The sequence below is a fragment of the Tasmannia lanceolata genome, unplaced genomic scaffold (genome assembly GCF_043159265.1).
Source record: "Tasmannia lanceolata isolate RefF3 unplaced genomic scaffold, GAP_Taslan_0.1 ptg000015l, whole genome shotgun sequence".
NCBI classification, from domain to species: domain Eukaryota; kingdom Viridiplantae; phylum Streptophyta; class Magnoliopsida; order Canellales; family Winteraceae; genus Tasmannia; species Tasmannia lanceolata.
The window spans coordinates 15,809,637-15,825,424 of NW_027518692.1; the positions used below are offsets into that span (position 1 = coordinate 15,809,637).

Consider the following 15,788-nt stretch of genomic DNA (forward strand, 5'->3'; position numbering starts at 1 on the left):
AAGTAACCTCAAAAATTTATAATCCGTCACTCCACGCGGTCCGGTGAAGCATTTGAGGACCTCTCTAGAATGGTTTCTAAAGATACTCCATAGTCGGATTGATTAACAACAAAACCCCTTATCCATGGAAATTTGCCAATGCGATTGAAGAAATTCAGGAGCGCATCATGTGGCATAGTGTTCTCTTCCAGCATGTGTGGAGGTCTGCCAATAGCGACGCTGACGGGTTTGCCCGATCAGGAGTCGATAGCCTTCGTTTGAAGCTTTATATTTTCTAAAGATACTCCACACATAGGATCATTCTTGTCTTGGGTCTTTTCCTTAGTGCCATTTTCCTTGCTCCTTCAGTTATATTGTTCTTTGACCACCTTGGTCTTTGGGGGTCATCCCCTTTCTTAGCTTTTACTATAATTTTCACTGCCATTCAAAGGAAAAAGATACCTCCAATTACGAATGGGCTAGGGTTACCTTCGAAACTGCCATCAAAGTTGAATTTAATTACATTCACAGCAGGGGTAGTCAAATGGGGGAGGCTATTTGCTTTGGTTTTTTCTCCCCTATGATTGTGTTCCAATTGTTTACCATAATGGACAATGGAATCACTCTTGATGGTCATATTGATTTTTCTCCAAGCTAGTAAATCAGTTTTGATTTCCATGATAATCTTTCCTATTAACTTGCTTCTGCCATTGAAGATGTGCTTATTACGCTCAGATCATAAATGTCTCGAAAATGCATGAGGGATGAGTCTCCAGAGTGCCTTTCCATTCTGATCGAAGGGCCCCCGGGATCCCAATCAAAATATCAAATATGATGGATGCGATGGATTTTTAAAATGCTCACGTCATGTGAAATTGTGATAAAATAGCTCCCCATATTCGACAGAAAAAAGGGCAATGAATTATAAGGTGATTTAATGATTCCTCTGCCTTCTTGTAGAGGATACATTTGTAGGACAGACAAAATTTTTGCTTCTTGAGACAATTACATGTATTTAGCTCTTAGTTTTTAATTTCGTTTCGCTCCGTGTTTCGTCTTGGTCAATGGAAAAAAATGTTTCGGTGTTTTGGAAATGATGCTGTGAGTGGAGAATTGTTTTTATAATTAAATATTTCTTAAAAAAATAAAAAATAAAAAATTGTTAGAATAATATAAGAAATCATTATATCAACCAAATCTAACAAAAAAACATTAAATTTAGGGAAGTGATTTATTCACCCCCTTTTCTTCTCCGGGCCACCCCCTTCTAGTGTAAAAAGAGTAGTCCTAACTCCTAAATACACTAGAAGGGGGTGGCCCGAGGAAGAAAAGGGGGTGAAAATATCATTTCCCTAAATTTATTACAATATTTCAATAAAAGTAAGAAAAATTAATTTTATAAAATGCTAAGAATATTACAAATTAGATCTCATCGCTCAAGCATAAGTCATCTCCTTTTAGGGTCTGTCATAAGCTGGATCATCATACTCAATGGTGCGGTATCTTATGCACAATTTTCTTTAATAATGACCCTCTTAAGTCATCATAAAAAATGCCCTATAACCTGATCCCACAACTCTTACTGCGTCAAACATAGGTTTATAATATGGGGAATTGGCAACATTGAAAGGGAGGTTGACATCATGACAAAGAATGGGAGGTTGACATCATAACAATAAATTTCAACTTCCATGTCACCCCGATCAATGGTTTCTTTCATTGGCAAAGCACTTTTTATGCTTGGCTGGGCTCCAAGAGTCGTTTGTGGTGTAAAAAATTGTTTCAACTCCCCAATGCTAGTTTTCTTTTTCCTCTTTCCACTCTCACTCTCTTCTGCAACTTCTTTTCTTTTATGCCTTGACGTAGCTACTCGTGTGCTACTTATACCAACATCATCCTAGTCATCGTCCTCTTCATCTTCATCTTCTTCTTGTGGTGTTTCATATGGATTACCATCCTCCACCCTAATTACAATTTTTCTACCGTTTTTGCTTTTGCATTCTTCTAAAAGTTTTTCTGTTCTCTATTTTACATTTGGCAAGACCTTACATGCCGTCAATTTGCCCGGAACACCTGCTAGATGTTCTTTGAATCGGGTAATACCTCCACCTGATATAACTTTATCACAAAAGATGCAAATTTCTCTATTTTGTTGACTTGACACCACTGTACCATAAGCCCATGCCTGGCCATTGGATCTAGCAGTAGCAAAACCAATAGATGAGGCTCCTATATGGAAGGTCCCGAAATCATCTCTTTTTTAAATTTAATTAATATAGAAATAAACTTGAAATAAAGAGAGGAAATAAATAGGAACATTGGCCAAAACAGCCTTAACAAGAGTAAGCCTTCCTCCCTTCGATACTCGATTTCTTTTTCATGTATATAGCCTTTTCTCAATTTTTTCCACAATAAGATCCCAGGAGGGTTTTTTAGGTCTACCCACCCCCAAGGGAAGACCTAAACAGGAAGAGGGTAATTGATCCAACTGACACCCCATAATATTGACTAAGCATGAGGCCACATGAGGAGGAGTATTTGACGCATACATCCTGGATTTGTGGAAATTAGATCGTTGACCCGTGATCAATTCATAGCACCTAAGAGAAGCCTTCAAATTTAGAATCAGAGTAAGCTGAGGAGCAAAAAAGAGAAGGGAATCGTCTGCAAATTGAAGATGAGACACCTCAATCTCATTAAGACCCACTTAAAACCTTCAAACAAACCGGACTTTCTGCTTTTTACCAAAATACGACTTATGGTCTCAGCAACAACGACAAATAAAAAAAAGGAGAAAGAAAACCTCCGAGAAGATTTGAAAAACCCCTTTGGAGATCTGTTAATGAGGATTGAGAACCAAGCCAATGAAACACAACTTCTAATCCACCCTCTCCACCGGTTGTCGAATCCCATCCTTCTGACCAAACAATCAAGGCAAGCCCACTCCACTCTATCATAAGCCTTCTCCATATCTAATTTACACATAATACCCCCCTTACCGGTTCTCCAAAAGGATTCAACAGCTTTATTAGCAATCAACGAACAATCCAGAATCTGTTTATGCCTATCAAAGGCACTTTGGCAATCAGCGATAATAAAAGGGAGGACCGGTTTAAGCCGTTCCGCCAAAACCTTCGCCAGAATTTTGTAAAGGCACCCAACAAGGCTAATAGGACGGAAGTCCGAAACCTTGGAAGCACCATTCACCTTGGGAATCAACGCAATAAAGGTTGCACCTGTACCCCCGTCCAAATCCATTCATCTCTTTGTTTAAATGACCCATTAGGATTGTCAGCCGCATTGAACAAATTCAGCTCAGATTTCTATGGGAAGGCTCGGATGATAAAAAAGGTATTCCTTTGGTTAAATGGGAGAAGGTTTGTTTGCCTATGAATAATGGAAGATTGGGTATCAGAAAAATGAGAGAGGTTAGTCGTGCACTCCTAGGAAAATTGCTTCGGAGATTTGGTGAGGAGCAATCTCAACTTTTGGTTAAAGTGATAGAGAGTAAATATGGTTCTAAAATGGGGCATTGGGAATCAGATGATATCTACTCCAAGCAAGGTGTTACAGTGTGGCAAGATATAATGTGGTTGCGCCATGTATTCAAGCAAGGCATTAGATAGAGGATGTACTATGGGAATTGTATTAGTTTTTAGAGTGAAGCATGGTGCTCTTCAGCTTCCCTTAAGGATCTCTTCCCCAATTTATTTGTTGTTGCTTCTCAAATGGAGGCTCTTGTGAAAGATTGCTTTGTGCGAAGTGGGGATTGTGTGATTTGGATGCCTGTCTTTAGAAGAAACTTTTTCGATAGGGAATTAGATTCGGTGTCCAGATTTCTGGAGCTGCTAGAAGGGTGCTACATTAAGTTGTCTGGGGAGGACAAAAGGGTATGGATTTGGGATTCTTCGGGAGTATTTTTTGTCAAATCCTTCCACTCATCTTGTGCCTTGTGATGTACGCTCTATTTGCAGTCTGTAGTTAAAGCGTGGAAATTCCATACTGCTCCTAGAGTTTGCTTTTTCGGTTGGGCAGCCTGTCGTGGGCGGATCCAAACGATAAATTTTCTTCGCAAATGTGGGATGTGGCTAGTGGATCATTGTTCACTTTGCCTTAAAGCTAGGGAGTCCATTGATCACTTGTTCATTCATTGCAAGGTAGCCAGGGAGATTTGGTGCAGTATTGTAAGCCCAAGGGTACATCCCACTAATGTTTTGATGATCAACAAACCCAAATTGATGGTAGTTTGCTAATGGCTTCTCTAGTGTTGTGATTTAGACAGGATACATCAATATCAACACTTGAAGCAAGAAGAACAAGGGCTCATCTTGGAAAAAGTCAAGACTTGGTGGTCCTCCTACAAATCTTAAAGTCCATCAAAGAATCAAGGGAACCACAAGCGCAAGAGCAAGAGTGAAGACTATCCCAAGACAAGAAACAACTCATGCAAGCGCCCAAGAAGATTAAAGTTCGAGAAGACTCAAGGTCCCTTATGTTTTAGAATGCATTAGTCCTCTTGGCATTTAGTATTTGCATGATTTCGTGTTTTCAAAACTCCTTGAAAATCATTTTGATAAACCCCAAAAGGTTTTTGAAAACATAAGTCTAAAGCCCAAAGACCTTGGCCCAAAAGCCCTATGATCAAACTTTTAAAATCAAGGTTTCAAAGCAGGGCCGGTCGACCGAGGATAGGCTTCTGGAAATCCAGAAGTCATCCAGAAAGGTCTTGGCGGGCGACCGCGGATGTCCCGGTCGACCGCACGTAGTTTTTGAGCAAAACATTTAATTGAACAGAAAGCCCACGGCGGGCGACCGCGGCTACCCCGGTTGACCACTCATAGTTTTTGAGCAAAACTTTTAATTGAAGAGAAAGCTCACGACGGGTGACCGCGGCGGTTCAAAATTTGAAAATAAAAATGAGTGCCCGATAAGGGCGGGCGACCGCCATACCCTGGTCGACCGCCCCCGTCTGGCAATATAGCCGTTGGGGCTTGCACGACTTACTTTTTCTTAGCCCGTTTATTACGGTTTTGCCCCCAAAAGGTAATATCCTTGCTAGGGCTATAAGTATACTATTAAAGGCTTTCAAAACAACCTTTTGAAACATCATTTATGAAACTCTAGAGCTTTAAACATTCAAAATCAAAAGGATTCTTCTTCAACCTCTTGAGCGTTAACTTGTACATTTACTTCTTGTCAAGAGGATCTCCAAAGAGCATTTAGTTGTAATCATTGGGAGAGTTATTGAACATTGAGAGTTATATATTTGCCTTTAAGAGGCTTGAGAGTTTTTCTTCTTCCTTTTCATTTATTGTATTGCAAAGAGGAGTTATATCCTTCAAGGCGGTGTGCAACGAAGGATAACGTCCTCGGAGGCGGATTGTACAACAAGAGTTTGTTCCCTTTGGAGGTGATGTTGTTTGTAACGCTTGGAGAGACGGCGTGTTGGAGTCTCACAATAATGGAGAAAAATCCCAAGGAAAGACCAAGTACTTGGGTAGTGGAGTAGTTCCATTTGTGACCGAATCACTATACACCGTTGTGTAGTCTCCTTACTCTTCTTCTCCTCTCTCATGGTGTATTGGTAATCTCTTTCCTTTTACTTGCAAAATATTTTGAACCAGGGTTAGAACTTAAAACTACTTAGATTAATTTAACAATCACTTGTAGTTTAAGAAATTTTTTAAAAACACCCAATTCACCCCCTCTTGTGTTGCCCATTGGGATTTCATGTATTCTCTCAAGGTTTGGCATCCATTGGGTATTTCCGTCAACTTTTCCCGATCTGTTTCTTTGTTGAGAGGCGGTTCCATGGAAAAGTCAAGGTAAGTTGCTTTGGAAGCTCTGTCTTCTCGCTACCTTGTGGATCATCTGGAAGTGTTTGATGGTCGAGCTAAATGTCCGTATTGTTTATTTATTAAGGTGATTGCGCTGTCTATAGCCTGGGTGAGAAGCCTCCCAGCATTCTGCTTTGTGTCGGCCTTCGATCTTTGGGAGGGCTGGAAGGAGATTTGCTCTAGTGTGGAGAGGTGTCCACAGATCGTTCAAGTTTGGGAGGCCCCTCCTAGTGGTTTGCTTAAGCTTAACTTTGATGGGTCAAGTTTGGGCAACCCGGGTCCTGCTGGTATTGGTGGACTATGTTGAGACTCCTCTGGATCTATTCTGTAGGCTTTTTCTTGTCATATTGGGACTTCTGATGCCAATGAGGCAGAGATTAGGGCTGCTTGCCAGGGTATCAAGAACTTAGTCAAAGATCATATGGATAAGGTGATTGTAGAGGGTGATTCAAAAAATGTGGTGAGGTGGCTTTCTGGTTCGGCGATTCCACCATTGAGATTTGCCCCCTTTTTTTATGAGATTTCAGATCGCATTCTTGGCTCCTCCATTGTCTTCAGGCACATTAGAAGATCCGCTAATAGTGAAGTGGATAGATTAGCTAGGCATGGGGTAGGAAATTGGAGTTGGAGTGGTTTGATTATCTACCACCTTGATTTTGTTTAGCTTTAATCCCTTGTATATTTTTTTTTTCTAATGTATTTTTTGGTGGACCATCTCAGTATAAAAATATAGCGATATTTTCGTTTTTATCATAAACTTGGTATAAAACTAAAAGAAATTCAAAGAATCAAGAATACAAGACACAAGCTATGTCACAAATGTTGTTCTCGGGAATTTCTCGGCAAGGGAAAATCTTGGGATATATTAAATTTTTTTTTCGGGTTTGTATTGGGAAATAAACGGTAAAAATAAAATTATTTAAAAATATATAAAAATATTAAATTTAAGAAAAAAAATATAAAAGAAAAATATCGTAAACATATCGGGATATTTTATGATAAAAACGAAAATATCGCTATATTTTTAAATCTCAGGATTAATTCGGGATTTTGTTGTTTTATCAAAATCTCGCGATAAAAACGCTATATTTTGAAAATATCGGAGATATTTGTGACATAGGACACAAGTAAAAACTAAATGTATTATAGATGCAACTAAAGTATGCTGGGTGCCTCTTTTGAATATGTACATTTATATTATATAGTTTATATACCGATGTGAAGAAAGGACTCCTCCACTTCCAAGTCTCCTTTTGGATGTTGAAAGTACACTTAGAAACATTGGATTTTGAAATACCCATTGAGATGAGTAGAGATGAGTAGAAGGACTCGAGCATAAGGAGGGAGATGAGTAGGGATGAGTAGAACTTAGAAGGAATTAAGAGGGAGAGATAGTTTGTAGAAAGTGAAGAAAATGATGGCAAAATAGTAATTCAAACAGCTATAAAATGGTAAAAAGGTTATAAAATAAGTGTAAAACAGTAAAAAACTAAAATGTATCTGAGGGGAAACGAAATATATATGTATTTTGTTCCATTTTCCGTACGGGAACGAAATATTTCATCCGTTCTGGCCGAAATGGAGCAGAATCCACAAGACTTATCTTTTTGTTCACATCTGTCCACAAGAATGTTGACACTCTTGGTGGGGCCAAGGAGGACCGGATCTTGGTCCAAGGCTTGTATGATCGGATAATGTCCATCGACAAATGAAAAAGTGCTGGCAATCTGGGCTAAAATCCTTAAAAACTATTGGCAGGCCTTCTTTAATTTCATCCCAAAAGCTATGCTAAAATGCCATAGAAAGCAATTTGGGCCAGGGATTTTATCTTTTGTCATCTCGAAAACTGCCACTTCTATTTCTTCTTCATCCTCAAAGCTTCTTTCTAACCAATTCTTTGTTCCTGATGAAAGTGTTTTGAAATTAGATCCTCGACATTTGCTTTGAATAAAGGTTTCTACAATACCGAGTGATGACTCCCTCAATTTCCTCCTTCGATCTATCATTCTGCCATCATAAATAATGATCTATCATTCTGCCATCATAAATAATGGAGTTGATGCAGTTGATTATTCTTTTGACACCGGCCATTCTCTGAAATAACTCTGAAAGAACTGTGTTCTTACACCATTCTTTAGGCCATATATCTCTAGATTTCTGATGTCTACGTATCTCCTCCCTTTGTAGGATATATTGGTATTCATTCGTTAGATTTACCTTTTGGTTGAGTTTCCTATCAAGTAACAAATCTTATCAATGTCATCTAGTCGCCTTATAGTTTTCCCTTTTCTATCTTTTTGAATCTTTGGAAACTTCTTTTCCCACTCCTTTATTGTCATTTTTAGTGTGTGAAAATCTTTTTGAACCATCTTTGTTTTAGTTAAGGAAAACAATGATTGCACAGCATGTACCCATTGCCGAGTGTACGGTAATCTGGTTCATGAATATTGTTAGACACCACAAGTCTGCTCTGTTGCCCTCGGTCTTCATCTGGCTGATTCTTAATGCATGATGAAATAGACGTCCTTTAAGATGTCTTTAATCCGTTGAATTTTACACACCTCAATCTTGCGAATCAAATCTCCATTCTGCATCTGACCTAGCCAACTGGGTCTCTTCTCATGGCCCATCAGATCAACTGTCCCAATAACCAAGCACATTTTCCGCGGGTCTACTAGTCGATCTCTTATTATATATGATATGTAATACCCATATTCATGAATGAGGTTTTCCTCATCGTCCCCACTATTCTTCATATTCCCAAGGAACTTCTACAGTCTTTAATCCATAAAAGGATACTTGTTCTAGTAATCAGAGGACTCTAGTGTTGGGGTTCTACGCTAAAGCAAATATCCCACATCGGATATGTAAAAGGATGTGATGGGCTTATAAGGGAATGGGCACCCTCTAGCTAGCTTTTAAGGGTGAGTTCCACCCGGTTCCCAGCAAGTGGTATCACAGCCGGGGCGTGGTAACCCTGTGTGCCTACGAAGACGGAAAAATCCCTCGGGGAAGATCTCGGTAACCCCTGTGTAGCCTCGAGGACGGAAGAAATCCCTCGGGATGGAGACCCACGTTGCTCTCGCGTGGAGGTGGAGATTGTTGGGGTTCCATGCTAAAGCAAATATCCCACATCGGAAATGTAAATGAATGTGGATGGGCTTATGAGGGAATGGGCGTCCTCCCCTTAACAGCTAGCTTTTAAGGGCGTGGGTTCTACCCGGGTCCACGCTAAAGCAAATATCCCACGTCGGAAATGTAAAGGGGTGTGGATGGGCTTGTAAGGGAATGGGCGCCCTCCCCTTAATAGCTAGCTCTTAAGGGTGGGTTCTACCTGGGTCCCAACTTCTAGAACATCAGATACTTCTTTTCGATTTTTTTGTTTATTTACATTAGGGCTTTGCTGGGCAATTTTGTGAAACGCCATTTTGTTTCTCACTTTTTGTAGGAGAGAACAGCACACTTTTTAAGCAGATTTTGTCTTATTCATTTAATTCATCTGAGGTGGTTGTTCTCTCCTGCAAAAGTGACCTGCGAAATGGCTTTCCACGAAATTGCCTAGCAAATCCATTTACATGGTGTTGTACTTGTTAGTGGTGCAACTCGGCTCATTTTTTTTAGAATTCGGGTTGATCCTTTACCTTAAAATCGGGCTGGGTTCGGGTTGATTCCAATATACTTTTTTAGCAAAGTCTCAACCCAACCTGACCCAAATTGCATCCCTAGTACTTGAACTAGCTCACCCCCCTGACCTTTTTTGGGTTTCTTGTTTATCCACAGGGTGTTCCAAATCCGAGGACAATTCACTCATCTAAAGCTGTAGGTGAGCCACCATTTTTCCTTGCTTCTGCAGCATTTTTCGCCATCAAGGATGCCATCTTAGCTGCAAGACAAGACGCAGGCCTTAATGAATGGTTTCCTCTTGATAACCCTGCAACTCCTGAACGGATTCGGATGGCCTGTGCAGATGAGTTCACCAAGCCACTTGCCAGTGTGAATTTCCGCCCCAAGCTGAGTGTGTAAGATATTATTTACCACCATTACTTGTTCTTAAGTATTTGTATATAATAAATATAAAATGCATTGGGCTCTGATATGGCCTCTGCTCTTCTTTATAAGAACACCCAAATGTAAAGACTAAGATAGTGGGTGTTCATGATCAAGTGATCCAGTAGGTGGGACCCCCATTCCCTATCTATCAATAAACATATGCCAACTGTGACAGAATATCAATAAACATATGCCAACTGTGACAAAAAAATGTATGCTGCTATGACTATTATTGAAATACAGACTTAAATTTTTTATATTTAATTTGGAAAAGATAGCAAAAGCTTATTCTGTGTGGGGCCATTAAAAAAAAAAAAACCTATTCGGTGTGGGAATTTATTGGATGATGTTATGAAAGTTTAAACAGCAATTGATCCAGAAAAGCAATATAGAGGTTTTCATTGATTGTTTAGAGAATACATGCATAATTACACATTGCATACTCTTGTTCTTAATTGGATTTTTCTTGCAACACTATACTACAGATTGTACAGTGAAGTTGCAAGAGGTTGGTAAAAATATTCATTTTCATGGAATTTTAGGGATTATTTCATGCGACTTTGATCCAATTTGGATTGAATCCACTTGTCTGGTCACGATCTATTTGGATCCTAATTAGAGAATTCCTAGGGTCCAACTTTCGGTTTTTAGGTCACATCTATTTCAAATCGGACTGTCCACTGGAGTGTCCTATTCTAGGTGGTCGTACAACAACGATCTGCGAATGGGCTAACGGCCTAGCAATCCCTTGAACTTTTCAAGAGAGAAGAGCCACCTCATAGTTGAATTTGTCTTCTTCATTTAATTCTTATGATGTGGCATTTCTCTCTTCAAAAGAGGGGCTGCAAAAGTGCAACCCCGAATTATACATACAGGGGAAAGTGATTGTGGAGGGATGATCCTATGGAGCTGATTTTTTCTATCTATGTCTGGTTGGCATCACCCAAACAATAAAAGGCTCCACTGTTTTTTGGAGGACCGATCAAATAACTTATCAGCTCGACCCTCCAAAGTTGAGAACAGGGGTTTGTTGACAAACAATAAAAACTGAAGAATTCAGGGTCAGAAGATGGTTTTCTCAATTTTCTCAATTGTTTACCATATCTACTGAAAGAGAAATATATGTAAGCTGCTCGAGAGGTGTACATTATAAAGGCAAGTGGATGGGCTCCACATTGCCAACCAAACAATATTAACTACCCCATCAATTGCATCAGCATGACCATACGATCATTTCTTGATCTTTTCACGGTGGCCCGTCCAAGTGATTGATCTGTAGATCAATGGTGTTTTCGGCCATAAAGATTTCACACATTGAGATGGAGGCAGTGGGCCACGCTTTCAACACTTTGGATTAAATCATGCAAATAATCTCCATTTATGGCTTACCATCTCAACCATTGTACAAGTGGGACGAATACGCCATTGGTTGGTCCTGCAAATAGAAATTTCTTGACAAAATCCCAAAGTTTAGATGCCCCCATTTTGAACTTCAAAAATATAGCGAGTAATTCAATAATTCTAGCAATTTGTAGAAAACTATGAATTGAAACTACTGTAAGGAAGAGAAGGAGTATGAAACTTGTGTGTTTTCCTTTCACATAAGAAGTGTATAAATACAAATTACATGAGTAAATCAAATCCCTAAATCGTGGGATTAATAAAGAAACAAATAAATGAAAATATATCAACTTCTAAATATATATGGCACACAGGATATCTTTCTTAATTGGTACAAGACAGCTATCTTATACCAAAGCCTTCCATTGTGATTGTTTCCAATGTGGTTGAACTTTCCACAATGTTGCTGCCAATGTCACACGGTTCAATAGAAAGCTTCCCAATACTTGCGCTTCCAATATTGGCATATGCCAACCGTGTAATTACCAAACCTGTAGTTTCCAATAATACTCCCCCTCAAGGTGGTGCATGGATGTCAATCATGCCCAGCCTGTTTAGCCACTCCAATCGTCCACTTCGTGTGTCGGTCCTGGAAAATACAATGATCAGATGAGAAGATAACATCGCAGTTATGAGAAGATGTGAGAGCACTTACAGATAATAAATTATGGGTAAAAGTGGGAACACTATGAACATTTTGAAGATGAAAACCATTAGGAAAATCAATATCAGCAACATGTGAAATGGGTAACAAAATACCATTGGGTAGACGAACGGGTTTCAAAGAAGGAGAACTACGCGATTTGGAAAAAGCAGTGGGAGGCAAGTCATGTGATCAGTAGCTCCAGTATCCACAATCCAAGGAAGTGAAAAAAAGGACGAACTGGAAGCCTTACCAGCCAAGTTTGCGGAGTGGGTACCATTGTTTATGAGAGAAGACGATGCTGCTTCCAAAGGAGTGGAGGATGACGAATTGGCTGCTGGTGCTGGAAATCCATGTAAACCATAACATGTGTCAATCGTGTGGCCAAGTTTACCACAGTGGCGACAATGTGGACGATTGCGGCGTACATTCGTGGTGGTGCTTGTGCGTGGGGGATTGCGTGGCAATGAGGGAGACTGGTCTCGAATAGCAGGTACACTGGGAGGAGGCGCAACCCGCACACGTTCAATAGCAGCTGCAATAGTGTGAGGATGGGGAGGAATCAGTAGAGCACGTCGGTGCTCTTCTTGAAGGAGCAGAGAGTAGGCCTTTGCAACTGTAGGGAGGGGATCCATCATGAGAATTTGACTTCTTGTGGAAGCAAAGGAATCATTTAATCCCTTCAGAAATTGCATAAGGCGTTCTTGTTGATATAGATCAGTGATAACTTTCATTGCACCACATGAACTTGTAGGAAGGGTGGTGTAGGAGGAGAGCTCGTCCCATAAGGCTTTCAGCTGGTTAAAATATGAGAGAATGGATTGTTGGTCTTGCTGCAGGGTAATGAGAGCGCGCCGCAGCTGGAAGATTTTCGCAGCATTTCCTTAAGAAAATCGGTCATGGAGTTCTTGCCAAACGTCGGAAGCGACGTCAGAGTAGATAATGTTAGTGATTTTGGATTTTCAAAATCATGTATTTTGCATGTTTTAGTGTTTTGGAAAATGTTTTATCAAAAGCGTTTGGGAAAAAGAAAATGTTTTCTTGGAAAGATTTGCTTTTACAAAAGGATGTAGAAGTGTAGTTGAAAAGATAGTCCCGTACCGGATGAGAGAAAAGAAAGAGAAGAGCTTATAAAGCACTACCCTTTTCTATTACTTGTTTGATTGCACATTGGGTTGAACCCATGGTTGGACCCGCGGGACGGTGCAACGCACCGTTCGCACATGCGCACGAGCGCGCGCGGCGTGGCCAATGGGCAATAGGGCGCATAGTGGCGCTTTATTGGTGCTTTTTTAGGCGCACTTTGCACTTGGAGGTTTTAATTTTTCCAGATTTGATCTGCACCGTTGGATCAAGATGAAGGTGGACCGGTTGGATGGATGGGACAAATGGTTCGTAGGCCCATCAAGCCGAATGGTTCGGTTGGGTTGGGCGGTTGGGATTCGGTTCGGACCTAATGGTCGGCCCAACGGGCCCATAACTCCAACGGTCAAAGAGTGTGATCAAATGGGCTGTGTCCCTTCCCCCAACGGTCAAGTGCCAAGGGGGTGCGATCCACACTATAGATGGTTGATCTAACGATGACTGGGTTGGAGAGAGGTTTTACTCAAACCAACAGTCACCTCTATGATCGATCAGGACCGTTTAATATCAATGGGTGCAATCTAACGGTCAGATTTCAAATATTCTGGAAAGGTGCCCTGTAGAGGTGTTTTTCACACTGAAAAGACACCAGGTGGTCTACAAAATGTGCAGAATTCAGTCATTTCAAAATAGAAAAACGAATTGGCAATTCTGACAGACTTTACACTCTCTTCTACACTCCTACAAAACCCCAAGTATTTCTACATACTTTTTTCTTTTGTTTACTGTTCTAGATACTGTTTTTCTGCAGAAACATTATCTAGAAATTTCTCTAAGGCTTGAAATTTCGGAAGGGCATTTCGGGTTTGATTCCGCTAGTGCTACGCGTCATCAAACATTAGTAGGGCTTCCCTACTAGGCTTCATTGTATCTTGGAGGCAATTCGCGGATCCCCTTTGCACACTTCTAGTGGGGGCGAATCTTGTCTTAAGGAAAGTGATATCACGCCTTGAAGCAACAAGTTTCTGTTTTCTATCAACAACAGTATCCTCAACTTTTTACAACAATTCGGTATCAGCTAGATCACGAGTAATGGCATTGATAATCCAAGAGAGAACCATGGTGTTGCATCGTGTCCAGGATGTAAAGGAGGAATCTGAAGATGTTGGTTTTGTAAAGGTGCCATCGACAAAACCAATCTTGTTCTTTGCCATAAGTGCAATAGACATGGCACGGCGCCAAGTAGAGTAATTTTCACCATTGAGAAGGTTCGAAACAAGAACATTTCCAGGATTATCAGAGGGGTGGAGGTAGAAGGGATCATTAAAGTTAATGGTAGAAACAGAGTCAACGATGGAATCAGAGTTTCCACCATGGGATCTTCGGTGATGGTTGAAAGAGTAGTGTTGTTTTCGGCCATGATGAATGCTACGAAGAAAAGGGGGAAACAAGGAAGACTTGAAGCACAAAGGGCTAAGAGAAAAGGATCGTTGATCTTCCTATTGCTCTGATACCATGTAGAAAAGTATGACTTGAAACTACTGTAAGGAAGAGAAGGAGTATGAAACGTGTGTGTTTTCCATTCACATAAGAAGTGTATATATACAAATTACATGAGTAAATCAAATCCCTAAATCATGGGATTAATAAAGAAACAAATAAATGAAAATATATCAACTTCTAAATATATATGGCACACAGGATATCTTTCTTATATGGTACAAGACAACTTTCTTATACCAAAGTCTTCCATTGTGATTGTTTCCAATGTGGTTGAACTTTCCACAATGTTGCTGCCAATGTCACGTGGTTCAATAGAAAGCTTCCCAATACTTGCGTTTCCAATATTGGCATATGCCAACCGTGTAATTACCAAACCTGTAGTTTCCAATAATACAATTTGGAATTTGATTTGTTTTTTATTTGAATTATGCACCAATTTGATGAATAATTCATCAAATTCTCATGCATTATTTGTATATCTCATGAAAAATTCAAAATAATTGAAAAAAGTCATTGCACTGAAAACCAAACCCAAATCCTATTCTAACAAACACATTCACTTAAATAAGTTTGTATTTGACAAAATTACAAACACTAACCACGGCACCTCATCCTGGATACCCTCTGTAAGCTCATCCATAACTAGTATAAAAAGATAAGGGCTTAGAGCTGATCCTTTGTGCAATCCTATTGTAATTGGAAACACACTAGACGTGCCATCCGTGGTTTTGACAGAAGTTACTGCACAATCATTCATATCCTTAATCACATCAACATATTTAGTAGGCTCTTTTTCCTTTCAAGGACCTACCACATAACACTCATGGGAACCTTATCATACGCTTTCTCCAAATCAATGAAAACCATAAGAAGGTCATTTTTATTTTCTCTAAATCTCTCCATTAACCGCCTAATGAAGAAGATAGCTTCTATAATTGATCGTCCGGGCATGAAGCGAAACTGATTCTTTGACACTTTAGTGTCTTTTCTTAGTATATGCTTAATTACCCTCTCCAAAAGCTTTATGGTGTAACTCATTAGCTTAATTCCTCGGTAATTGGTGCAACTATCAATATCCCCTTTATTCTTATAAACAGGTATTAATGTACATAAATAAATAGCTATAGTCTTGATTACCTCTTGCATATTTCTACACATACAGCAAAGATGATGTGCCACATGGCACGTCGTGGCAAGTTGAGGTGGGCTAGGTCAACAATAAGTTAGAGCAGGCAATGCAAAAAAAATAAAAAAGACTTTTTTTTCTTTTTAAATATTTTTATTTTAAGAGT

At 39.8% G+C, this 15,788-nt stretch overlaps 1 protein-coding gene across 2 annotated transcripts in view; it reads left to right on the top strand.

The window, feature by feature from the left end:
* The window catches only part of LOC143893140 (xanthine dehydrogenase 1-like), a 50,182-nt gene extending 40,030 nt beyond the window's left edge, over positions 1 to 10,152 (top strand). Inside the window, exon 14 of one of the 2 annotated variants that reach the window (XR_013255727.1) lies at positions 9,597 to 9,735. Coding sequence is in view for 1 of the 2 variants with exons in the window: in XM_077398132.1 (XP_077254247.1) it covers positions 9,597 to 9,839 (243 nt within the window). In the remaining variant the exon portion in view is untranslated. Of the gene's footprint in view, positions 1 to 9,596 lie in introns of both variants that reach the window. The other variant, XM_077398132.1, reaches the window with a different exon arrangement.
* The last annotated feature ends 5,636 nt before the right edge of the window (positions 10,153 to 15,788 follow it).